Source organism: Sphaerodactylus townsendi, linkage group LG01 (assembly GCF_021028975.2).
Source record: "Sphaerodactylus townsendi isolate TG3544 linkage group LG01, MPM_Stown_v2.3, whole genome shotgun sequence".
NCBI classification, from domain to species: Eukaryota; Metazoa; Chordata; class Lepidosauria; order Squamata; family Sphaerodactylidae; genus Sphaerodactylus; species Sphaerodactylus townsendi.
Genome location: NC_059425.1, coordinates 70,622,724 through 70,650,417, shown reverse-complemented (window position 1 = coordinate 70,650,417; position 27,694 = coordinate 70,622,724). Strand labels below are relative to the sequence as shown.

At 41.6% G+C, this 27,694-nt stretch overlaps 1 protein-coding gene across 2 annotated transcripts in view; it reads right to left on the bottom strand.

Moving 5' to 3' along the window:
• Positions 1-27,694, bottom strand: part of KIF6 (kinesin family member 6) — a 182,656-nt gene that overhangs the window by 116,535 nt on the left and 38,427 nt on the right. For both annotated transcript variants that reach the window (XM_048517665.1, XM_048517750.1), the window contains 5 exons: positions 23,928-24,057; positions 11,960-12,166; positions 10,209-10,352; positions 9,489-9,575; positions 5,467-5,570 (listed from right to left, as the gene is read on the bottom strand). In XM_048517665.1, coding sequence (XP_048373622.1) covers positions 5,467-5,570; positions 9,489-9,575; positions 10,209-10,352; positions 11,960-12,166; positions 23,928-24,057 — 672 coding nt within the window. The remainder of the gene's footprint in view (positions 1-5,466; positions 5,571-9,488; positions 9,576-10,208; positions 10,353-11,959; positions 12,167-23,927; positions 24,058-27,694) is intronic.

Here is a 27,694-nt window from a genome sequence, read left to right as displayed (position 1 = left end):
ATGTCTTTTCAAGGGAAATGTCATTTTTATCTACTGTATCTATCAATTGTAATTTCTGCCTCACCTTTCATCCAAGGATCTAAGGAAACTGCCATGGGAATTATCCTTCTTCAGAATCTTCACAGCAACCCTTAAAAGTAGAGTAGGCTACGTTGCAGTTGCTAGCCGATGCCAGTTAACTTTATTAGCAGAACAGAAAGCTGAACACATGTTCCACCAGTTCAGTTAATTATACCACACTAATCGTAATGCAGTAGCTTATCTGCTGATATTTGCAAAAATATTTGTTGTTCTCCCAGATGTAATTACTACAGTGGCATCTCACAGTAGGTTTTTAGATACATAGACAATCTACTTTTTCACTAGTTTAAAAAACCACACCTACAGAAAAGTGATTTGGCCAACTATCACCCATTCTCTCATCTGCCCTTTGAGAGATCAGTAGAGGACTAACTTCACGTCTTCTTGGATAATTCACTTTGGCTTCAGGATTTGCTATTGGACAGAGACAGCTCTGATAGCTTCATCTGATGACCTCTGTCTGAATGCAGAGGAAGGCCATGCCTCCTGCTGCTAGCTTGTAATTATCATAAATGGGACAATCAGAGGAAAGCAGGAAACAGCCAGAAACCCTGTATGGACTCCGGTCTTGCCAACAGCCTCCAGCTTCCACTGACAGGCCACCAGAGATTCAGCAGGGAGCAATATGACACCCTTCTGTCATGATGCAACTCAACTATGAATGTACTCTTCAAGGAACATCTACAAAGATTTTCAAGTTATTCAAGTAACTCTTCTGTATTCAAGAAAACCTCCTTGGAAGCCAATGTTGACAGAAAACTGAGATAAAGTTTAAAAAATGAGATAAAGTTTTTAAAAATAACAACCTACAGAAAGTGGTTTCATACACAAAATAATAGGTGACTTTTATGTGTGCAGAGATCCAGACTCTCCTGATTCAGCTCCTCTTATTTACTAGATTTATTCCTATTTCTCCTGGCTGCTTATCCCTGGTTACTACCTGATCTCAACTTCTACCTCATTCTTGCTAGTTTTCCACATCAGTTTTTGTTTCCTGCCACAGCATTAAATTTCCAGCAACAGACTCAGCTTGGCTCCTGGACCTGTTGACAGTTTACATATATCAGTTCCTAACGAGACCCTGATCTCTTGGATCATGTTCTAAATATCTTCAGGTCTAAATTTAATTTACCTCCTCAGTCTAGACAAAAATGTAATGTATTTGCAACTTAAGCAAATGCCATTTGAGGTTTCATGAATAACATCATTGTATGCAACTCACAGGCGAAAATAATGTTGCTCTATTTGTCACTAGTTAGATCTACTGTGTCCTGTATGGATAAACACAAATTAAACACATTATAAATAAATTATAGCTATTCAGAGGAGCATACAAATGAGGAATAAAAAGTTGTAACATGCAGCAATAATTAATGGAAGTGAGGCACAAAGCAGGAAACAGCCAGAAACCCTGTATGGATTCAGGTCTTGCTTACAGCCCCCAGCTTCCACTGACAGGCCACTTTCTTGTTCTAGATAACTGCTGGGTAACATCCAGTCACCCTGGCAAACTCCGAATGAGCCAGAGGTGTTTCTCCCATTGGGCAAAGTGGGCATTGCCACAGGAAGCCCCTTTCTTAAGCTGTGTGGGAGGCATAAAAACTACAGGTTCATTTGTTGGGATTTTTTTTGTATTTTCAGTGTTTTCCCATTTTTGGCCTGCAGAAGGCGCAGTTTTTAGGCTAGCAGCACCAAAATTTCAGGAATTTTTCAAGAGACTCTCCTGATGATATCACCCAGGTTTGAGATGTTTTGGTTTTAGGGAGTCCAAAGTTATGGGACTCCCCAAATGGAGTTTTATCCCCATTGTTTCCAATGGGGCTAATAGGAGATAGGGGCTACCCACTTGAGAGGTCCATAACTTTGAACTCCCTATACCAAACTTCCGCAGAAACCTAATGGTAATGCTATCAATAGAGATCTCATGAGGGATAGCCAGCTCTGAAATTTTGGTTGCTGCTATCTTAATAATTACACCACTGACAGCATGTGTGCACCTGGCAATTTCCCCACTTGCGGTCTTCGCTTTAAAAATCCACCCTTCCTTGCCAAAATGCTTGTTTTCTTTCCTTCTTTTATTCTCTCAAGTACCTAATAAAGGGGTTTATTTGTTGTTGTCTGTTGTTATTGTTATTAGTCCACCTTCAGAATGGATTTAAAGGGAGAGATCTAAGGTCCCCAGTTTAAACACATTGAGAAGATGATATGAACACCGGGGTGGGGATGTAATCCAAAACAGCATCACTTTCAAAACTAGAGGCCCAAATCTCCCTTTAAGATGGATTTAAAGAATCTAGGCTCTCTAGGTTTAAAAGCACCATTGAAAATAATGCTTTGTTTGGGAGTGGATTCCCAGCATCACTTGTTTAAACTAGGGAGCCCAGATTCTCCTTTTAAATCCACCTTAAAAGGAGAATCTGGAGTCCCCAGTTTAAATAACACTGAAAGTGATGCTGGTTCCCCCAATTGGGGGGACTAGATACAACACCACAAAATGTTTTCATAGCAGTAATAACACATTTTGAAAGCATTTTGAAAATGTTTTCAAAAAATATTTCTGCTGTGTGGCATGGCCCATTGCTGAGTTCAAATTTGTGAGTTGGGGCATGTTCTATAATGTGATGGTGACTTTGAAACAACCTGGTGGAAAAAATAATTGTTTGGTCACGGAGGGAGAGGGTGGCCGCCCATGGGGGGGGGGGGGTGGCCTCAGGTTTTGCCCAGGGTTCCAGTTTGCTGAAGTATGCCACTGGAATGAGCCAATGAAACAATTATTATATTCACAGTTATGCACTTTACTAGGTCCCTTATAGCTAATAGCCTATCCATTTCCTGAGAATGCAACTACAAGAGCTAACTGCCACACAGTCTCTAAATGAGCTGTTTACATAATTCTTTACAATCATTCTTTACAAACCTATATTTCCTAAGCACTAGCAAGCATATTCATCAGGAAGAATGATGTTGCAAAATAATAAAGATGTGGACACAGCATACGTTATAACTTCAAGCACACTTTGGTATGTAAGAAATCAGTACAGTAGCATGTCTCAACACAAAATATTAATTGAAAACTTGTGGAGTTTTGAAATACTGCAGTACAAATCTTCCCTTTAACTAATATTAAACTTCCCAATAGAAATCTGGCTTGACCTTGATGTTTCAGGTCAGGAAGAAGAAAATTAAGAAGAATAGAAGAAGAATAGAATCTTTATTGGCCAAGTGTGATTGGACACACAAGGAATTTGTCTCCGGTGCATATGCTCTCAGTGTACATAAAAGAAAATACATTTGTCAAGAATCTAGTAATTGTCAAGTAATTGTCAAGTAATATAGCTTCCTCCTGTTTTTACCTGAATTAGTCAGGTCTGTTCCTGTTTTGATTGCATAATTAGTGGGGAACAGACCGGCATTATGAGAGGCTGGAAAATAAGATCTGCACCTATGAATAAAGAGTTCAGATCCCCTTAGAAATCCATATAAAAAACAGAATTAAGGAGAAGGTTTACAATGTTACTAAGGATTAAAAAAATAATAAAAATATACATTCAAACTGCAAACACACACATACAGAGAGTTTCACAGAGTCTAGGATGTAAAGAGAGATGATTGATAGAGGGAATAGAGAGGGCATTGAAGGAAGGGCAAGATTTACCCATCTAGAAGATGCTGGAGGAAGTGGGAGCCAGCACCAGCACTGCTCATAAGGAATGAGATCCAAGGACAAATTGCCCTGGTTTGGGAGGTTTACAGAAAAAGTTGACCCTCTGGCTATGTTAAGAAGGGCTATTTTCAAGAACAAAGCAGTTCAGTTCCCAAGAACAGACAATGCTATGGAAAAAAGGCTTGATTGGATTAAGACCTGGGAATGCCCAACTTCTAATGGGGTTTGGGCTGCATTGATGAAACTTATATTAGGTCCATGTCTGGATGATGAAGAAGAAGAAGAAGAAGAAGAAGAAGAAGAAGAAGAAGAAGAAGAAGAAGAAGAAGAAGAAGAAGAAGAAGAAGAAGAAGAAGAAGAAGAAGAAGAAGAAGAAGAAGAAGAAGAAGAAGAGTTTGGATTTATATCCCCCCTTTCTCTCCTGTAGGAGACTCAAAGGGGCTTACAATCTCCTTGCCCTTCCCCCCTCACAACAAACACCCTGTGAGGTAGGTGGGGCTGAGAGAGCTCCAAGAAGCTGTGAGTAGCCCAAGGTCACCCAGCTGGCATGTGTGGGAGTGTACAGGCTAATCAGAATTCCCCAGATAAGCCTCCACAGCTCAGGCAGCAGAGCGGAGAATCAAACCCGGTTCCTCCAGATTAGATACACGAGCTCTTTACCTCCTACGCCACTGCTGTTCCCTGAGCCTGGAATGTTGTAACAGAGAAACTCTGGAGGTCTAAGATTAAACTAACATTTAAGAAAAAAATGTTCAGGTGATTTAGCCGGTTCGCTGGTAGATGTGCCTTCTCAAGGGTGTGCTACTGTTATCCAGATTTGAGTGGCTGAGCTTCCAGGGAAGGCATTCTTGCTGCCATGCATACTTGATTTGGGAGGGGGTGGCATATATCAGACTAACCCTGGATATCAAAAGTCCTTGAATTAAAATTGGCATCCATGTTAGTCTGGGCAGTATCTGAAATGCCCCACCCCAATCTGGCTATAGGCTTGAATGTCAATACCATGGCCTAGCACCCTTCTTGGATAACCTCAGGGAACTTGCACCTGTCCATCACCAATACAATGCGGATTCCAACTGACATTCCAAGCATTCATTCTACATCTCTTCCTACCACTTTATCTCTAGAAGATGAACATACTGGCCACATTATTAGCTTCACACCACATCTGGAATATGTCACTACTTGGAATTGTAAATGTATTACCTGAAGCATTACATGCTCAGGCCACACAGGCAGGAGCAAAAGGAACACTCAGACGAGCGTCCTCTTATATATAGATTTCCCATAATCAACAAATGACAGGCATTCTCATCTGTCACATTTTTACCTTTGCTCCTTAAAAGTAGAACTATAAAAAACTGCACATTTTTAAGTAAATATTCCGGACTTGATGCCACTTTACACACACACACACACACACACACACACACACACACACACACACACACACACACAACATAGAAAGCAGTCACTCAAAGCTTTAACTAAATTTTGCTGCTGTCTCAGAGGAAGTTAACATTTACTTTGCAATGTGAAACAAATTACTTTTACATGTTTTACTGAAATCAGTGGGATGTGTTTTGGTTTAATTTTGGCATTCTAGAAACTGAATTGAATCCTGCTAAGTTATAAAATAATTCAGAGAGAGAGAGAGAGAGAGAGAGAGAGAGAGAGAGAGAGAGAGAGAGAGAGAGAGAGAGAGAGAGACTAAATATTACTGAAATAGCTCTTCTTGTGTAAGTTCCTCAGATCTTTGTTCCCCTGTCACCAGGGCCAATTCATCTTTTAGCTCTTGGATTTCTTTCTTTAACTGTACAATTATCTGAAAAATAAAACAGGTATTATTTCTTAATTAATAAGTATAATTATGACCTGGAATTTTTACACTACCTCTCTGATGTTGTGGCGCTTCTTATATTTACACTTTGTTATACCATCAATAGATTTTCCTCCTTCTATGCAAATGGACAAGTACAACAAATTAAATTCTGTGACTTCAAGGACAACAATATAAAATGTTATTGTAAAAGCCAACTAGCAAAGCAGAAAATTAAATTACCATATTATTGTCCCACAACTTTATTAAGCAGCATTTCTTCCATCTTACCCCAGAGCTAGAAAATGCCCACAGCCTAGGAAGAAATGTGACCCTGTTCACCACTCTGGATGAGATTTTGGGAATGCATAAATGATTGACCTTCCTCTTGAAATGCTGGAAAGAAAAGGGTGGTTGGTGTGAAGCTTCCCATCAGTTATTCCAACTAGGCCAATGGTTCCCAACCTAGAGTACACCCAATGGTGGGATTAAGCAGGTTTGCACAACTTCGGCAGAACCGGTTGTTAAAATGGTGCTTGTAAACAACCAGTTGTTAAATTATTTGAATCCCACCACCGGAATTGGTTGTTAAATTATTTGACTCCCACCACTGATTACACCCCAGTGGTATGTGGCAGAGCACTGAAAGGTATATGGAAAAAAATTCTTCAATGGTGGGAAAAGGTGTGCACATGTGCCCACATTCCCCCTCCTTGGCTGCTGCCAACAGAAAAAAGCCTGTAGTTGCTTTAAAATTAAGATTAGCTTACTTCTAGGCAGCAGCCGGGAAGAGACTAAAGGTCAGGGAAAGAGCTCCTGGAAGTAAGTTAAGTTTAATTTAAACCACAGGTTCTCTTTTTTGCAGCTGCGGGGGGGGGGGTGAGGAGGAAAGCTCCCTCTTTCCCCCTTACTTTCCCTTTCCTCCCTCTCTTTTTCTCTCCCTTTTCCCCATTTCTATCTCCCCAATTTCTCCTCCTTCCCACCTTTCTCTCCCCATCCCCGTTTCCCCTCCCCCTTTCTCTCTGTTTCTCCCGCATTTCTCTTTCTCTCCCTTTCTCTGCCTTCCCCCATTTCTCTCCCGCTCCCCAATTTTCTCTATTCCTCTCTGTCTCTCTCCCACTTTCTCTTCCCTTTTCCCCCTTCTCTCTTCCCCTTTCTCTCTCTTTCTCCCAGTTCTCTCCCTTTCTCTCCTTTCCCCCCTTTCTCTTGGATGGGAGATAACTGAGTAGCAGTGTGTGTGAACTAGATCTTGGGGTATGTGTAGAAGTAAGTTAAATATAAGCATTCAGTTTGATGCAGCAACAAATAAGAATAATGTGAGCTTAGGGTGTATCAATGGTGGCATAAAATCCAGATTGCAAGAGGTTGGGGGTGCAGCTTGAGAGGTTGCCATGGGTGCCATGAGTCCGGGGTGGAGGCACCTTCTATCCAAGTCCTGGGCTAAGTCATTTATAATGCAATGCCCTCATCCATCATCCCACATTTCCTTTCATAGGTTTCAAGAATTAACAGTGTAAAAAAGTAATGTATATGAAATGTAGTGTTTATGTTAACTAAGTACTGAGCTCATTTTATTTTTTGATTTTGAGTGTAAATAAATATGCATTGTCTGTTCATCTTATTATTCCATTGCTTATAATCCCATTATTAGGCCATTTATTTGCAACTATAACATATAAATCTGAAATAACAGCAACTGTATAAATTGCAAGCATTCTGCTCATATGAGGGTACAATTTAAGGGAAATGGGCTACCAGGGGATATGTGTGTGAAAAAAGGTTGGGACAGGAATGGCAAAAGTACAGAAGCTGTACTAACTGTTCAAGTTCCTTTAAGAAGCTTGATAAGGAAAAGTCTTATCAGGTTCATCACATTCCCTTTATTTCCTTTGAAAGTCCTCTGTGGGCTTTCCTAATGATATACCTGTGTGGAGTTATAGAGTAACAGCACCCACCTATGAAGACATTGGATCATACAATATATATCATGTGTAAACAAATGTCCATCTTTCACGTACTAATGCAGAACAGAAATTTAAATAGTACTAAATTTTCCCAACAGAAGCAAACATTGGCTGTTTCCGCACGGGCAGAAAACAGCGCCCTTGAGATAGTAAAAACACCGTTCACGCAACTGTTTGCATATGCTCCCCCCCACAACCTGCGTGAGGTTTTTCCCTGAGATAGGTTTTTCAAAAACGGCATCTTCCCGACAGCCCGGTGCAAAGTGCACCAGTACAAGGGCACCGCTTTTGGCCCCTCCAGGTTCCCGTTTATTTATCTCTCCTCTCTGCACAGCTCTGGATGGCTGGAGGGACATGCCCATGCTGCCCTCTGACTCCCGGAAGTCAGAGGGCAGCATGGGCGTGCCCCTCCAGCTGTCCAGAGAAGCACAGGGAGGAGAGGTAAGTAAACGGGACGACCTGTGGGCGGCTCTGTGTGGACCCGTCTCTGCGGGTTGCAACAGCTTCAGGGCCACCCTGTTACCGGGGGAGTGGTCCCGAAGCTCCACCGGCATGAATTATGCTGGTGGAGAGCCATTTCCTACCGCTGTGCAGAAACAGCCATTGAGAAAATAGCTATCTCTATAAACATTAGTCATTTTTAATGACAAACACATTTAACCCTCTAGACATTTCTGCAAAGTTATGTCTACAAAGAATTGTAGCTTTACTTAGTCAAACTTTAGAAAGCAATATTAACATAACCATGATGAGTATGCAAAGCCACTAAACTAGGTTTATGCGGGTTTTCCAGGAAGATGCTGGTGATGCTTCCTAGATGATGCCTGTCTCAGAAGATGTATTTTTAAATTGAAAGCAAGCTGATTAAATAGCTATCATTATGAATCAGTGGAATTTGGAATCAAACTTTCCTTAAGATGGCATCCTTACTATACATTTATAGTGTAGTGGATATGCCTGAATAACATATATTGGGTTTCATAGATTATATCCAAACTTTTGATTGTGTAAATCATGAAAAACTACAGTTGGTTTTAAAAGAAATGGGGTGTCACAGCATCTGATTGTTTTGATGTGCAACCTATACTTTGGACAATAGGCTACTCATAGGTCAGACTATAAAGAAATGGGATGGTTTCCAATTTGCAAAGAACAGATATACTTGTCAGACAAGGATGCACCCTATCTGTTCAGTCGAGGTGCAGAACACATAGATGAAAGTGGAATGAAAATTTGGTGAAAGGAACATTAACTATTTGTTAATCACTGGCAGAAAATAGCAAAGGCCTGGAATCACTACTGATTATGGGTAAAGCAGCTGAACATAAAGACAAAAGTAATGACAATTCTTTACATTCTTTATTCTTATTTTCTCCTGCTGTGTACTGATTATTCACAGAGAAATTTAAAAACTGGCTTTTAAAAAATTGGCTATTGAATAGCATTGTATTCTTGTATTGTTACACCAATATGTGTATCAGGTTCCCTGATTTCTAAGCTTTAGCTTTATTTTTGAGGGTTTACAGTGGCTTTCACAATGACCCTTTCATTATTTCTCTGCAAGGAAATAAGACTGCTTACTTTTAAAAAAAAAACCCTGAAAGCTGAGAATTTAGGGAACCTGATACATTTATCGGTATATCTCTATAGGTATTATGTATACCCACACAGACACCTGCACACATATATATCAATGACATAAATAAACATAAATACTCAATCTATTATTTAAACTATAAGAGAAACCTGCGGTGTGGAAGCACCTGTTACGGCCATGCAATTGTAGCTGCTGCAGCAGCAACAACAATGCTATAAAGTTAGGTGAAAAGAAATAAGAAAATGAGGTGAGAGATAACATGTCTTTACATGACAACAACAAAAACTGCAGCTTTCCTTATCAAATAAAAGCGTTATAATTAATTATGACTATCCTGTTTAAACAATCAAGAACAGGCTTTACCAGTCTGGGATCAATTTCTTCATTAAGAACTGCTTCATTCTTGATAAGGGCAACACGCTGTGCAAATCTACAAGTTGATATAGATTCCTAAAATAAACCAAACAAATTCTTATTAACAACCAACTGTGTAAGTGAGCTCTGATTCGTAAACTAAAACAGCTCTCCTGGGAATTGATTATTTTGCCATTTTAATGGTGCATAATGTTTCTGTTTTCAAATGTTTACAAAATTAACTGGAATGTAGCTGCATAAAAGCCTTTTTTTCGTTTTGTGAGTTGATGTAGTATAGCTATGTAATACTGGAGCTGTGAAAAAAGAATTACACCTCAACAATTAACTTACTGCATAACATTAATCAAATATATGAAGCATAAGGATAATAAAACTGCCCAACCTCCTACAGCTGTTATAAGATTACTGCATAACTTCTAAATTTAATTACTTGCCCTTTATTCACAAGACAACTACCTTTTTCCTGGTAATCAATACAAAAAAATTGTGGAAAGCTGGCCTGAAACTGACAAATGAGAAAGCTGATAAGCAGTACCCGAGTCCTGACAAACAATTACCTAATTTATAAAATTATGTATAGAAACTATCAAGTCACAAGCCATTATTTCAGTTAAGATACTGCATTAATTTTGTAAAACAAAATGAAATGGATATATTTTAAAATAATCATATTTATAGCACATTACATTAAAAAAGGGATTGACATACATCTATGTTCCTTTTTTCAATTGATACTGTTGCAATCATTGTAGTCATGCAGTTTCCTCCTAAGCTGTCTCTTAGCACTGAGGTCATCATAGAGTTTCTATAGGGGATATGTGACCGGTGTTTCTCTGACAGGGCAATAATTACCTGCAACAAGAACACAGATGGAAAACTTTTTTCAAAACTTTGTATTATTGTATTCTTGGCATCTTGCTAATTTCATTTTACAGCTGAGCAGTTTCATTAATGTAATAGCACTATATATTAGTAAATCTAATTCATTTTGGTACCAAAATGAGATAATCTGCTAAACTTAAGTATTTAATTTAGTATGTACCAGCATTTCTACCAATGCAGTATAAGCAAATCATCACCTTAACTGTGCAGTCCTAAGGAGAATTACACCTTTCTAAACCAAGTGCCTTCAGTGGTCTTAGAACAGGGGTCTGCAACCTGCGGCTCTCCAATTGGCCATGCTGGCATGGACTGATGGGATTTGTAGTCCATGAACATCTGGAGACCCCTGTCTTAGAAGGATGCAACTCTGCCTAGATTTGCACTGTTAGTTACACCTATTAGTTGTTTAAACCCGTCTTTCAACATAAAAAGACTCCTCAGGACATAATACAGAAATAACAATAAAATGCTAGGAAGAATGCTAGGAATAAGACAGCAATGCTAGGAAAAGTTGAAGGCAGCAGGCAAAGAGGAAGGGCTCCAGCATCTGCCTCCCATGGAGGCCCTTGACTGAAGCAATGTAAAGGCTGCCATCACCTTGAAAGGGGATTTTATGTTGAAAGACGGGTTTAAACAACTAATAGGTGTAACAGCCAGAATCACTGGAGTGCTGTGTGGTTTCCGGGCTGTATGGCCGTGTTCTAGCAACTTCTATACAGATGGCCTCACCCATTGACCTCACAGTATATATACTCCACTTGCTTTCCTTTCCTACATCAGATCCTCTGAAGATGCCAGCCACAGATGCAGGTGAAACGTCAGGAGAGAATGCTGCTAGAACACGTCCATACAGCCCAGAAACCACACAGATTTCCAGTTTTTCCTTGAATGTTTGCCTCACAGGCTATGTACCCACTTATTGAAGCTTATAACTGTTCTAAAGATACTTTTGGAGAAAGCTGTATGTTCATGAGCAGGACTCCAAAATCAACAAAAAACTGACATTACTTTTATTGCTTACTAGGCTATAAAAACTATGCTCTACACTGAAACTTTAGGATGGAAAAATCTGTTTCTAGCAGGTATGATATTTTCTTTTCTGATAGAAAACACATGAAACATGGAGAGTTCTTTAAGCTATTAATACAGACACGATGAATATAGTACAGTAATAATATATTCAACAGGTTACTAGACTACTTTTGAAATACCTCAAGTACGTTTCACTATGCAGCGATCTGAGTTTTGTGGAAAGGAGTGGAGAGGATTTATTAAGCATGATGGAGAAATATTAGAACTAAACATATCACGTGTTGAAATTTTCAAAACTGGTAAACTGAATTGGCAAGATTTAAGGATTTGGAGAAAACAGGATTAAGCCTACACTTAAAATGTGAAAATACAATCTCATAGGATATGGGGTCATTGTATTAAAATGGTAAACTGATATATATGTTTTTCTGAATGTTTATTGAATAGCCACAATGGAAAATGCAGTGTAACTAAAACATGCTAAAAGCAAACCATTTTTCCACAGTAGTAATGAAATGAAGAACTAAACTTCATATCAACTTTACCTGTTCCAAGTAATGTAATGACAGATTGATATATTTGGCCTCTGTCAGCAGCTGACCTCCAACTCCAGACTTTGCAACACGCTCTGAACCAGCCAGATCAACTAAATGCAGTTTGGAACGTCGAATGGTTGCTGATCCTGGTTCTTTGCTTGAGATATGAATCGTAAAAATGCAGTGTGAACGAGTGGAGGCTTGATTCATTGGCGTCTGTGAGGGAAAGAATTTCATAAGAGATAGCTGTAGCTCACTTAATAGCATCCACGTTGAATAGTAACAAGGGACAAGGAAGAGATATCTGTTGACCATGTAGACAAGATGAATCGAAACATATTAGCCTGAACACAAATTAAATACTTCGTTTGACAATGTAAAGTCATTTGCTTATTTATTCTTACAAATTCTCTGAACATTATTGGGCAAATTATTACACCTACTTTATTCTAATAAACTGAGGCTGAGAGGGTACCCAAGGCAACTCAGTGACATGGATCACAAAGAAAAGCAAACCAAGATTCATTATTGCAGGAAAAGGCCCAGGGAGATCCTCAAGTTCATCCAATCAGTGCTCTCTTACAGAGTTCAGAAACTAATAATTTCCCTTCTTATGAGAAACTGTAGTTTGTGGTTACATCCAAATCACAAACTATTGGCTGTAAATGGAAACTTCTTTTAAATTAAATGTGTACATCTAACAATACATAATTGGCTAAAGGGTTCAAATGAAATGATGACGAACACTTAACCAATTAGCGTACAGGACGCACAGGGACACAAGCCCTGTGCATCCTGCACTTCCATTGGCTATTGCCAGGCTGCGGAGCAGTTGCTCCGTGGCCTTATGAAAGCCTTCCCCACCTACCCCTTGAACCCCCCCCCCAACTGGGCCCTCTGTGGGTCCAGCAAGATCCTTTCCCCCCTCCCATGCCCTCCAGAGCAAAGCTGGGCCTTTTGGAGGCCTCACTTTCCTTCCCTGTGCCCTCCCCACTCTCCAGAGCAACACTGGGCCTTTTGCCCCCATACCTTGCCACCCTCACACCACCTCTACCCACACATTCCAATCCTCCTGTACCCCTACCCACACCTTTCAACCCTTCTGCACCCAAAGCCTCACCTTCCCACCACCCTTACCCACACATTCCAAACCTCCCGCACCCCTACTTACACCTTTCAACCCTCACCCACCCTACCTCACACCTTCTCACCCTCCCTCATCCCAACCCTCACCATGCCATCCTCTCCCATCCCTACCCACAAATTCCACCCCTCCCTGCATCCCAACCTTCACTTTCCCACCTTCCCACCACCCCTACCCACACCTTTCAACCCTCTCACCACTCCAAGCCTTCCCATTCAACCTTTCCCCCACCCTCACCTTGCCACCCCCCATCAGAACCCTTATTTTTCCAACCTCCCCCAACCAAAGTCAATCCATTCCCTCTTACCCCAAACCACCATCCCAACTCTCACATTGCCACCCTCCCCCACCCCAAGCCACACCTTTCCAGTCTATCCCACCTATGAGCCACAGACCCAGAAATGGGTAAGTCTCATACTGGGAGTGGGGAAGGTCAGCAGGAATACTGAAGCCCTACTAAAGTCCATTGCAGGGAAGATGCTTTTTCTTTGACCCTTTTCTAGGGCCCATTGCATCTCCCCCACAATGGGCTTTGCTGCTAGTCAAGAATCAATGGACAATTGTCAGAACAAGGGAAGCTAAGCAGTTAGCTGGCTCTTTGGAAGCCACAACAGCCTGGGCATTAATATTTAGTTGAAAATAAACAAGGTCTACTATCCTTTCTCTTTTGTGTACAACATGGGTGGTTTTAAATTGTTGATGTCGAACATGAAAGGTCTGAACTCTTATAGCCAAAGATGAAGGTATTAAATATTACTTCAATAAGCAAAAGCTGATGTTATCTTTTTACAGAAGATTCATATAAACAACAGAAGAATGGTTTTTTGGAGCATACAAAGGTTCTGACCCAGCTAAGAAATGAGGAGTTATTATTACAATTCAAAACATGGGAATTACTGTTCATGAGCTATTGTGTAACAGAAAAAAATGACAATACAAAATAATAGAAAAACCATCTTGTCTTCCATTATTCATGTGAACACATATTATGTAATAGGAAGGGCAAGTATCTAATGCTAAGAACACACATTTTAAATGAACATTACTCATTTATAAATGTATATAGATCTTATTAAACACAGTCTGATAGAGCCTTAATATAAGATACTGAAAAATTTGCAAATAGAAACATTATAATGGGAAAAGATTTTAACTGAATAGTGAACTCTAGGTTAGATACAACCTTTAATTACATGAATGCAAAAACATTAATACATATCTACATTCCATACATAGATAATTTTAATTGCTTGATAAGTCTTCAGTCAGAATCATTAGATATTGCTACCTTTTGATTCTTTGCATAATAAATCCAATTTAAGACTAGATTTTTCAAAAGTTTCATTATTTCTTATGGCAAAATATATGTTTTATTAGTAGTATATGAAATATATGAGCAAGATTTGGTCCAGTTTCCTTATCATATATAGTTTAATTCACTTGTAGTTCAGATAGTCATTTATTTCCACATGAGGAAAATTCAGCATGGCCAATGAAAATGTAAACTGATAGTGAGATGTGATAATGGAAAACTAATGTAACCATAATTCTGCCACCACCACCACCCTGAACATTTTTTCTCATACCATACCCTCACACAGAGCTCCATGTAGGGTTCAAAGAAACAGGAATAGAAAGCAGTTGTCAGAATCTCCTCTGAAACAATAATTCACTTATGCAGTTGTTCCAACTACTTGAAATAAAAAAAACCTTTAATTCAGATTTTACTGATCTTTACTCAGCTTTGTTTGAAACATCCCAGACTGACATATCATTAAAAAGGAATATAGAAGAATGAATCATTCTTGAAACAGACAGGTGTGACATATTTTATGTATGTTAAATAAATAAATGGATCGCAGTGACTAGAAAATAGAAAAGGGCTTCAAAACAGAAAGAGACAAAGTCTAGCAAGGGAGGGGAGGAAGGGGGCCTGGCATCTGGACATGGCCCACCCACCCTAGTGGAGGGAGGAGGAGGGGTGCCATGCAAGGGAAGGGGAGGGAGGGGTGGCATGCAAGGGAGGGGACAGAAGGGGAGGGGGCCCAGCATCTGGACATGGCCCATCCACCCTAGCGGAGGGAGGGGAGGGAGGAGGAGGGATGCCATGCAAGGGAAGGGGAGGGAGGGAGGGAGGGGTGGCATGCAAGGGAGGGGACAGAAGGGGAGGGGGCCAAGAATCTGGACATGGCCCACCCACCCTAGCAGAGGAAGGGGAAGGGAAGGGAGGGGTGGCATGTAAGGGAGGGGAGTGAGTGAGAGGTGGCATGTAAGGGAGGGGAGGGAAGGGTGCCCGGCATCTGGACAGGGCCCACCCACCCTAGTGGAGGGAGGGGAGGGAGGGGTGGCATGCAAGGGAGGAGAGGGGGATGCCATGACATCATAACAGAAGGATGCCATGACATCAAAAACTACTGTGCTAAAAATCTTTGTGATCTTATAATATGAGCAAAAAGGGCAAACTGCTTTATTCAGATAGCTTCTAAGGAAACTCAGTGCTTATTTGGGTTGCATTATATGCCTGCATGGCAAAATGTAAGGATCTGTTACTCCAGTCATCAACAAGACTCAGGAAGATTTCAAGAGCTTTATTGGAACTGTGTCATCCCAGGTTCAGGTAGCCGAAGCTGAGGGGTTTGGCTTCCTGATCCCGGGTATATACCTTACAGTTTACTTCAACCCCTGACACACACACACACACACACACACCCTCGCATTCCCATAATATCAGCATGTGAAAAGACAGTATTGTTTGGGCAGACAGTTCACTCCTTCAGGAAGGCAGATAAGAGTGAAAGGCTAAGCTCTCTTGAACTAGTTAATTTGCAAGCAGGAAGAGGCCTCCGTAGCCTTGCGGGATGATAATGGCTGGGCCATCTGCAGCTGAGGTGTGGACGTGCACACTGCCAGGCCTGGAATGATGCAGGCCTGACACAAACATTGAATTTTTATTTTCAGAACAATGGATCAGTGGTTTCTACATAGTCTTAATCCATGATGGCAGATGGCAGATGGAAAAATAGGTTCATGTCTATCAACAACAGCTATTTCATGCTATCTGGAAACACTCAATATAGTTCATTCTAGGTCAAATATTATTGCTCATTAGTAATAGTTTCATCTCTGGATATATAACAATGCTTATGGCTTTGAACTACATTCAATTTCACATGCAGATACAGTCCTTTCAGATTATTCCATTATATTTCCACTATTCTGGTATAGTGAAAATGTGTGGGTTTCCTAGAATTAAAATTGAAATAGATAACAGATCAAAAATGTTTGTGATGGCAGCCAATAAATTTAGCCAGCTACACATTAGTCACTGTGGTTGCATGAAAAATCGCTATACACAGCAATATGGATAAATCTGGATGAATGTAATGTCTGACTACACACTTTATTAAAACTATCTGGAGAAACATTAGCCAAGAGGACTGAACAGATATATTTATATCAGCTGTGTCATGTTCTTAAGGTTTTTTGTAATGAAGGCAATATAATCCTCTAAAACAGAGAGGAACATCTGTACGGTATTTTTTATAGATTAATGGGTATGTACAAATCAGTGAATCTTTCTTTCAATAACCCAAGACACAATTTAAATAACAAAGAGGGGTACCCTCTGTCCCTGGGCGCTACTAATCTCGTCACAACGAGGCGCAAAATCTGCCCCCATGTGACCAGGAAGACGGCCCCCTCGTCGTCTTCAGGCACCCTCGACCACGCCCATGTCGTCATCGACATGGACGGAGCCAAGGAAGTCCAGGGATACCACCACCCCCAGCCTCGCCCCCCTCCCGACTCCCAGCAGTCCCTTCTGCCCTCCTCTCTGGGGAAAGCAGAAGTGACTGCCATCCCCCGTTCTCTGAGAGCTGCTTTTATAAGCATTGAGGCTTATAAAAGCAGCTGACAGGGGGGCGGCAGTCACTTCTGCTCTCTCCAGAGGGAGGGCAAAAGGAACTGCCAGCTGCCAGCCAGGAGGGGGGCAGCAGCCGGGCTGGGGAGGGTGAAGCCCCGCCCCACACTCAGGCACAGTGGGGGGCACTCAGAGACAATTTGTCTCTGGGCGCCATTTCCCCCCAATACCCCTCTGGTTTAAGAGAAGAGTTAATGTTTTTATAATTTGATATAATTTTGCTCAAACAATGGAAAATGTAAATTAGGAATGTCACCTTAATTTCTGTGTAATGTAAGATTTAAAGATGCTTCATAATCCACTGTTTCAAGTTTCTGTATAGTTTAGGTTCTTCTCGCTCTATGAGCTACATTCCTCTGCAGAATGGAACACTGAATATGGGATCAGTGCTGTATAAATGTTATAGTCTATTTTGACACAAATCATTGAGATGTCAATATGAAAGTAAAATGCTAATTTGGAAAACATTCTATAAGAGCAGGAGAAAGCATAGCTTTATGGAACATGAGTTAAAATGAGCATGGAATATTAGACTGTACAAATATTAATTTTAAGATGGCCTTTATCCATAATTTTGAAAAACATAAACTAATTGTACATTTGCACTCCTCCCTTAAACCAAAGGGTTTTGTTTGTTTGTTTTAACATTTTCATGCACAGAGGTGGTGGCAAAACCGTTATTTTGTTTGTCTTTCCACAAAAGTGCAACAGCACAAGAGTATTCCTATGTAACATTCAAAATATAAAAAAACTCCACATTCTGAAAAAAACTTCACATTCTGAAAAAAATATTAAAATTGATACATAATAAGTTATTTTGAAAGGATATCACTTTGCTACCTTATTAATCCATGTTAGTGGGGCCAGGTCTCCCGCTATAACTATATTGGGAGACCTCCCAACAACTACCCCCATTCCCTGCCAGTGCTCGCAGGGGAATCACATCAGCATGCAACATAGTTTCTGGCAAAAAAACCCCCTAGAAATAATGTCATTATATTGGATCAACGTTTCAGAGTTTGAGATAAATCCCAGAGTGTTACCCTGATACAATGATAATACATTTGGTTTTTTACTGGGAAGTATATATTGCATGCCAGAACCATGCCAGTGCACCTGTCCCCATCCTCCAGTGGCTAGGTTGCCAACCATGGCTGGCAAACCTACCCTATTGTGAACCATTCCTTTTTAAAATCTTCTTAAAATCTTCTTTAAAAATAAATGCATCCATGAAAAAAAAATCTCTTTCACTCTGTCATAGAGACATTCATCCTTTGACAGCCAGCTCTTCTACTGCAGCTCAGGTCAGCCCTGTATTTACTGTCACTGTCATTTTTTTAAAAAATAGGGGACATCACCTTTTACTTCAACAAGTAGTTTAAATGGGCATCTGAAACCTCAACATTTTATGAATACACAACAGGTTTTTTTGTCAAACAGTCATGTCAAGATCCCTGGAATATGTTTACATTTTTGGCAGACTATAGACCTGCAAAAGGAGACACTGAAATACGGGTATGAAAAAAAGGTCATAAACTTCCAAGAAAAATGTTCTGCATTTCTATGACTTACACCAGATTGTTCTAAAATTTGGCCAAATAAGACAAGTTTTGAGATAAATTCTCTGTGACAAATTTTAACCTAGTGGAACAAATCCCATTTATTTTATAATGAAAATATTTTTCAGGCATTAAACAGCAGAATGTGTAAGAATCCATACGTTTTACCAAAACTGTCACTCTCAGGGTTCTGCAAACCAACAATCACAGAGTATGGACAGACCCCATACTCAGGGGCTATACCATAATGTTTCAATAGTCCAAGGCCTGATAGAAACAATGCTTTCTCATGCCACATCATACTTCCTTTCTTAGGGAATTTCCATGTCAACTTGACCATTAAATCATTGAAGCATGAGCAGAATCAGTCCCCATCAATTTTCTTATGCTCTCTGTTAATGGTTAAATATGTGTGCTCTCTCTCTCTCACTCTCTCTCAACCTTTGCACATGTTCCAATTTCAATGTAAATGCAGAATCCACTATCCTATATGAATCTGAAGATAAGGGCTCCTAAAGATTCTGATAGATCTCACATTTTAAAAATTAATTGTGGTCCTCTCACTCATGTGGTCCTCTCACTCATTTCTTACTTAAAAGATCCCTAAATTTATGATGATCAGTGCTGCTCATTAAGAACACAACAGTTATGAAGTGATGGCATCACACACATGATCTATTTACTCCATGAATATTCTACTTGCTCATATATTTGATTATTTGCTCACAATACCTGAAATTGCAGATATTTCTACCAGAGTTTTAACAAAGAAAAAGAGAATAAAAAGGAAGTTGCAAAAGGAAGTTTTAGGAAGTTGCAAGTGGATTTGAAATACCACTGGAAAATGAATAACCTACTAAAAAAATACTAGGTATTTCCAAGGACCAAAAGCAGTCCATGGTCGATTCCCTACGGTCAATTAATTGCGCGAAATATCTCACGCGAAATAAACTCAACTTCAGAACCTGCATGGAAGTGCACCTTTACAAAAAAACACGTGTACAGTACAGTAAACCTTTATTAGGCATAAATAATTCTACATAATTCTACATGTCCAATCCAGATCGGTGGGGAGGATTGGGGTTTGAATGTAGATTTGTTTTTCCCGCTGTAGCCTTCCAGCTAATCAGAGCACAGCGGGCTGTGCGCGATGTGCGTGCAGCCCTTTTTTTGTTTCATGCCGGTGGAGACTACGTGGCATTGTTTAAATGTGGGCACGATGAGTAGAAGCTGTTTAAACGTGGGATAGACGAGCAGAAATTGTTGAAACGTGGGCACGAGGAGCCAATCAAAAGAAAGCGGCATAGGTGGGGAGATTGTATGTATGCACCTATGTGCTTAAATAACCACATATTTTCGTGCCAAAATTGAAAAATAAGTTCCCGCCCCAACACAGCATGACAGCCAGTCAGGATAGACCTGTCGAGCCGATCACGTGTTCGTGGGAAGTGTAACATTGTAGAATCAGTGATAGACATTGATGTCTTCACTAGAAACAAGCTGCAGTGGGGAGGGTGAAACCTCGATGAAAAGGTGCCATTTCTTTTGAAACCTGGTTGTATCTAGATTTAATTTTTCAGTGGGGATTCCACCTATATCTTGCATACAATATGGTTGCTTCAAACACAGCACTGGTTCTTTAAAATGTGCAAGATTTAACTGAAAAGATAATAAAAGTGGCTAAACAGAACTAACCCCAAAGCAAGGTCAGAAATACTTCTCCATAACATCTTCAAATGTTTAAAAAATCTTTTTTCCATTGAAACAAAAGTGAATGCTGCCAAAATTCTTTGTGATGTCTCTCACAGGCACTCCAAAAACAAAAAGTAATAGACCAAGTGCTGTGTATGTGCTGCTCCCAAACTGAAGGAATAGAAAACCAGAGCAATAAAAGCCTGTACTGAAACATTTCCTCTCTCATTAAACTAGACTACGTTTGCATTAGGGAGAAATGAATACTGAGTTGGAGAATGAATTGCATGCCTCTTTGATCTAACTTCCTAACAAAAAAAGATTTGAGATTTCTGAACCTTGAGCATGCCAGCCTTGCGGGGGAGGGGGATGATAAATAAAATCCTGCAAAGAACTATTCATACCAGAAAGCTTTTTTTACATATTACAAGACCTACATAATTTCACAAGCACTGTAAACAGTAATCACACACTTTAGTTTAGATCTATTTCATTTGTGTTGGCGGAGTAGAATAAAGAAAGTGAAATCCACCTGGAAATCCACCATTGGGCATCTCCTTGTCTCAAGAAATTGCTGAGTTGTGAAATAATGGAATGAAGATACGATACAGTTTTTCTTCAGCTATTGATGCCAGCAAAATTAACAAACATTTCCCCCAGAAGATCTTTCCTATAAGTCAAGAGCCATGGCTTCATTATCTTGAGTCCTGTGAGAACACCTTTGATTCTCTTGAAAATAACCTGATACAGACCTAAGCTTTTGACATTCTTTTATAAAGCTGAGACGTGTTCCTTGGCTCTTTGAAAAAAATGAAATAAAACAGATCTAAAAAACTTCTACACACACACACACACACACACACACACATATCTGACACAATTTACACCTTCAGAGAATCAGGATGATACAATCCGCATGGGACTGAATCACTCAGAATGCTAGTGGAGAACAGTGTATTTGCAAGTTCTCACCTGTCAAAATCTTTTTGTGAATAGAAAACAAGCACATCAAAGTATTCACTAGCCTAGAGTCCTTTTTCCTTAAAAGCTGTCTGTTCAAAGGGTGCTATTTACACAAGGCAGTATTAAGGTATGCAGTCACCATGACCACTTGGAAATGGTACTTTCCCTGTGTGCTTTTACTAAATGTGTAGCTCTTCCCACAAAGGCAAGACCAAGTGCAGAAAGACAAAATGGAGTTAATGCAAATACAGTCACAGGCCCCTCTTACTCCAGCTTTAAATTCATAAATACACAACATAGCAATAACTTTCTAATTGACTGGGAATAATAATTACAGTTGTTATCAGAGGCCGTTTCCACACGGCCACGCTGGGGGGTGCGTCGGCGTATACAACGGCGACACACACACCCAGGGGCCGTTCGCACGAACGGTCCCGGTAAAGGCAGGGAAGACGGTGCAGTGCTGCGCCGTCGCCCTAACGATGTACCTTCCCTGCAACCTTCCGGCACGTCGCCCAGGCCAGGGGACATGCCCCCCTGCCCTGCGCGACAGCTCTGGAGTTGCAGGGCACGGGGGAGCGTGTCCCCAGGCCTGGGCGACGCACCGGAAGGTCACAGGGAAGGTGAGTCGATTGGAAAGGGGGGGGATGGCGCCTTCCAGCCGCTGCCGTTCGCACGGCAGCAGCTAGAAGCCACTGTTTCCCAAAAACCTCACTTGGGGATTGAGGTTTGGAAACAGCGGCTTCGTGCCGCTGGGGGGGAGCGAGGGCAGCGCAGCTGCGATGTAGCTGCGCCCCCCATGCGAACAGCTCCCTAGGGATGGCGTTTTTGCTGTCCCTAGGGCACTGTAAAAGGCCCGTGCGGAAAGGGCCAGAGAGATGCTTCAAGACTCACAACTAAAAATAATCCATGGCTGTAACCCAAACTTACACTCTCTCTTACAAAGATACCAACTGCTTTAAAAACTGCTTCAAGTGAAAGATTTTCCATGATTAGAAAACGTAAGTTATTTTTTTTAAAAAAATGCTGCAAAAGAAGGTTTTTTTACTTAGACTATGCAATTCTTGTTAATCACAAAAAGTCTAAGTGAGAAAGGCGGACTATAAATAAACAAATAAAATATTAACGCTTTCTGTAGCTATGAGATTGTTTTTAGTGCTCTGAATACACAAGGATGTAAGATTCTTAATAACTTTTCCTGAAAAACTTGGCTCTGCTGAAAGGACATGAAAAGAAGCTGTAAGAACTAGACTATGTACACTGAGCCTATGTTTAGCAGATGTTTCCCGGTTACCATAACAACTTCTGAATTTGTTTTTATCAGTATGAAGTAGGCAACCTCATTTTTAAAAATGGTTACTGAGTACTTTGGGTAGTACACTACTTTATCAGAAATAAACTAAAAACTGACAGGTTAAAAACCAAAATGTATTTTGCTGCTCTTCTGCATGATAAAATAATCAGATACTCAAGGTTCATATTAACACACACATACTCTTAAAAATGCATACAGTGACATTTTACATAAGCCAAAAGAAGTCCTTGAACTGTGCTAAAAATTCTTGTTTTCTTTTGTGCTAAGTACAAAAATTTAACAAACTTTGTTCCAGATCAGGCTTAATTGTTGAACAGGATGGTGTCAGATGCATGTTGTACATTAAGTAGTCTTTGCTTAGCCTTTGTGAAAATACATCACATTATGAGGACTTATATTCATAACACAAAAATAATACCTTAGATGTAGCATGTTCTTTTTGTCTCTTACTTCCTGGTTTCACACATGATTTCTCTCCAGCCATGGTACCCATATAAAGGTGAATTTTGTGAAGGGTCCAAATAACTGTGTGTTCAAATAACCAACTAGCATGAATTTGGCAAGGGGCAAAATTAATATTCATCCATGGGTTGAACAGTCACTGAAATTTCCTTACAAGACAGCTTGCAGAGATCTAAATAAATACTATGGCACAGTGGCGTAGCAGTTAAGAGCAGGTGCATTCTAATCTGGAGGAACCGGGTTTGATTCCCCTCTCTGCCGCTTGAGCTGTGGAGGCTTATCTGGGGAATTCAGAGTAGCCTGTGCACTCCCATACACGCCAGCTGGGTGACCTTGGGCTAGTCACAGCTTTTTGGAGCTCTCTCAGCCCCACCTACCTCATAAGGTGTTTGTTGTGAGGGGGGAAGGGCGAGGAGATTGTAAGCCCCTTTGAGTCTCTTACAGGAGGGAAAGGGGGGATATAAATCCAAACTCCTCCTCCTCCTCCTCCTCCTCTTCTTCTTCATTATCATGTGGATATTTAGAGTCATCTACACCATAGCTGATAAAAATTATACAGCAGAAATTCCTTATGGTATGAAAAAATGTGGTAACTAATGTTTTTTTCAGTTAGTTATATCCATTTAATGTGCTCTCACACAGGTAAATTTAAACAAGCAAGAATGATAGTACTATATATGTATATTCTGAGGTACTTTAGATTCACATTATTCAGAATGAATCTAGGCACAAAAGTAGCATATTTATGTCTTCAAACTTTTATGATTATGAAACAATTTGTTATGTATATAAAATATGAAGAAAACACTAATATACTGAAATCTCCTGTCTTATATTAACTAGGTCAGTTTTATTGGAATGCTTAAACAGTCTGATTCTGAATAAACTGATGAAGTTAGATTGGTTTAGCTCAAAATTCTTACCTCTGCAATCATCCTGTTGGTGTCTCCTAAGAAAAGAAGGTTAAGTGCTTCCTCCTCGTTGGCTGCTTGATGCAAAGAGAGATGTTTCAGATGAATGTTCTGATCAGGGTCTTCCATTATTGTCACCTTTCTGCAAGAAAAAGGCAAAGCAAGAGGTTGAGTGAAATATTTTTGATATATTGGGTACAAACTCTACACCCAGCTTTATTACAATAAAAAGGAATGCCACCAAACATGATCTTGAAGGCCGCAGGTAAAATCAGCAGATGGCAGCCTTCAGCATCATGGTACACCTCCCTCCCACTTCCATTTTCATTCCCATTCACTGCCTCTCCACATCGCTCCATTCTTTTCATGGCTCCCTTGGGAACTACCACTCCCTTATCCAGAAAGCACTCACCTGTGTGATCTTTTCTTCTCTTGATCTCTAGCCTCCATGATTCAATCCTCAATCAGTTCTCTTCTGACTCAACTGCTTATTTAACTTTTCCACACTTATTTAACTTTTCCACACTGCCATTTATCTCATTAATCAGGTGTGGTTTTTATAGCACAGTCGGAGACATTCAATAGTTGGTGGCACTGATCATGTTGATATATGTTCAGAACTGAACTATGGTTCTCCAAAATGCACAAAGCATTTCTCCTGTAATTTAAAATGTGAATTTTGAAAAGGAGCTGTCCCTTCTGTGCCTGTGTAGTGGAAAGGGAAGTGTGATCACAGGTGGGACAGCATCTTTGGTCTTTGGGTCGGGGGTTAACCTGGTCGTATCCTCTACAGACAGAGTGCCATGGTCCGACCACTATGCCCTGAAGCTGCGGCTGGACATGCCACGCTACCCCTGTCTAGGCGACGGGCCGATTTTTGCCCGCCCGCGGAGACTTATGGATCCAATTGGTTTCCTGAATGCTCTGCGGGACCCTGAACCTGCCGGCACACTCGATGAGCAGGTGGAGGATTGGAACTCCAGCCTCTCTGATGCCATCGAGACTGTTAGCAGATCCCAGTCCTCAGCGCTGCTCAAGAGCAGGCTCCGAGTGGTATACGGAGGAGGAGCTTCGCCACATAAGAAACGGGTTACTCTCAGACGTCTAGAGCGAGTGTGGAGAGGAAATCACCATTGGCCGAAGCTAAAGCTTGAACTGCCTCTTATAGGGCGTTTATGTGAGAAAGCCTATGAGATGGCTGACGAAGGAGGCGAAGAGGGCTTCTTCTCCTCCTCTCAGCATCTGCTAGCTCTGCGCCCGGCCACAATTAATTCCAGGATAATTCGATCTTTGACCTCTTTATCCAGAGGGTTCACCCACAAATCATGGATTGGTTGTTAGCTGTGAGGCTTTTGCTAGGGCTTTTTCGCAGATAGAAGTCGGCGTAAGCTCCGCCAGGACCTTCCGGCCACCTTAACTACAATAAAGGCGAACTGGAGACTCCACTTGCCGTCTTCAGGCCCCTAGTTTGTGCCCATTGATTTCCCTGCTCTCTGAAGCCGCTGTTGACCCAGGGGCCCTGGCTGCCTATTAGACCTACTACCTGTCCTCTCTGGATCCGTGCCCTTCCTGGCTGATTAAATGCGTGCGGAGGAGCCTCGCGACCCCATCTATTGAAGATCATCAATGACTCCCTTGAGCAAGGAGTCTTTCCAGATGGAGTTGAAGGAGGCGGTGAATCCGCCAGCTCTTGAAAAAAGACCATCCTTAGATCCTGGAGATCTGGCCAATTACCGCCCGTCTCGAATCTTTTCGTTTCTGGGAAGGTAATTGAGAGAGTGGTGTTGGAGCAGCTTCAGGGCTTTTTTCTGGATGACACATGACGACCTTCGATCCCTTCCAGTCCGGCTTCCGTGCTGGGCATGGGGCGGAGAGCGGTTCTCCTCGCTGTCACAGAATGCGCTCCGGTATGCAGCTAAGACCGAGAAGCGGATCGGCTGCTGGGTGTTGTTAAGATCTCACGCCTTGGCCGTTTGATATGAGTCGATCCACGACCTTTTTGACCCACCGCTTCTATAGCGGCGCTTCCGGGGTTGAGGGGCACTGTCCTTCAGTGGGATTGCCCTGCCGTTCCTCCGAGGGCGTGAAGTCAGCAAGTGTGAAGATTGTTAAAGGGGACAAAAGCTTCCCGGAGGGTGCCAGCTTTCATTCGCCGGTTGTGCCTCAGGGGGGGCATTGCTGTCCCCCCCCACTGTTATTTAACATCTATAATGCGAGCCACTTGCTCAGCTGGTGCGGAGCTTTGGGCTGATCTCTGCCATCGAATGCGCTGATGACACTCGAAAGCTCATTCTGTTGATGGAGGGAGCTGCCGCTGCCTGCAGCTCTACAGCAATGTTTGGGCGGTCGCTGGTTGGATTTACAACAGAGCGAGGTTAAACTTAATCATCGAGCCGGAGATCGCTTTGGCGGCTTGATGCGAGTGGGGAGGTGAGATGGTGCAGGGGATTTCCAGCCGCGCCCGGTGTAGGAGGGGGCCATATTGGCACCGACCCCCCTCCAGATTCGCAGCCTGGGGAGTCCACCTGGATTCGTCTCTCTTTCAATGGAGACCCAGGTGGCCCATATAACCCAGTTCGCGTTTTTCCATCTTCGACAAGGCCGTCCGGCTGTTGCCCCTTTCTCTCTCCAACTTGCCTGACCTAGCCACTGTGATCCATGCAGGTGCACCTCCAGACTGGACTATTGTATGGCTTTCGCTCTGTGAGGGCTGGCCTTCCCTTGCGCCCTGATCCGAGGAAACTGAAATTGAGTCCAACAATGCGTGACCCGGTTGCTCACCAGGGGGTGCCTTTTCGTGAACACATCTCCCCACAATGATGTTGCGCCGCCTGCATGTTGGTTTACCTATCAAATTCCGAATCATGTTCAAGGTGTGGGTGGTGGTGACCTTTAAGGCCTTCACCAGCGACGGCCGGGACCCTCGTACCGCCGGGACCGCATTACCCCCCATATGTCGGCTGCGTCCTCTGCGATCAGCAGAAGCGAGATCTACTGGAGATCCCTGGCCCCTTGATGACGCGGCTGGAAAGCTCCACGCGGGCCAGGGCCTTCACAGCTCCTGGCACCGCAGACCTGAGGTGGAACAGCATTACCACCAGCTATTCGGGCCCCTCTTAGCGGGACAGCGGAGAGTTCATAGCGGGCCTGTAAAAATTCCCAGGTATATATTCCACCGGGCCTTTGGAGAGTCCAGCCGCCGATAATACCCCGCCCCCCTGCTAGTAGGGTCCCCTAACATCATTGGGACCCCTCCTCATTTTTGGAAGAGGGTGGTATATGGGTCTCGCGGGCCCTATTGTAGAATGTACCTGTTTTAAGATTTTTATGTTTTTTGTATGATTTTATGTTGTTCACCGCCCTGGAAGCCACTCGGGGGATGAGGGGCCCGGTATAGCAAGTTTAATAAATAATAATAATAATAATAATAATAATAATAATAATAATAATAATAATAATAATAATAATAATAATAATAATAATAATAATAATAAAATCAGATCATCAGGATCTGTAAGGCCCAAGAACATTAATAATCTTTCTCTTTTACAATTCTTTTATTAGCCTACACCTAGTCCTATATTTGCTCTAAAGTTTTGCCAGTCAAATAAAGCTATATTAGTCGAGAAAGTGATCGTTTTGATTTTTTCCTACATACCTCACTGTAGCTCACCTTACAAAATCAGACCAAGCTTGAATGCTCCTCCTGGCACCAAGTACAGAAAGAGGAGGGTAGAAATCAAGGGTTGGTGAAAGTAAAGGAACCCTGCTTAGGATGG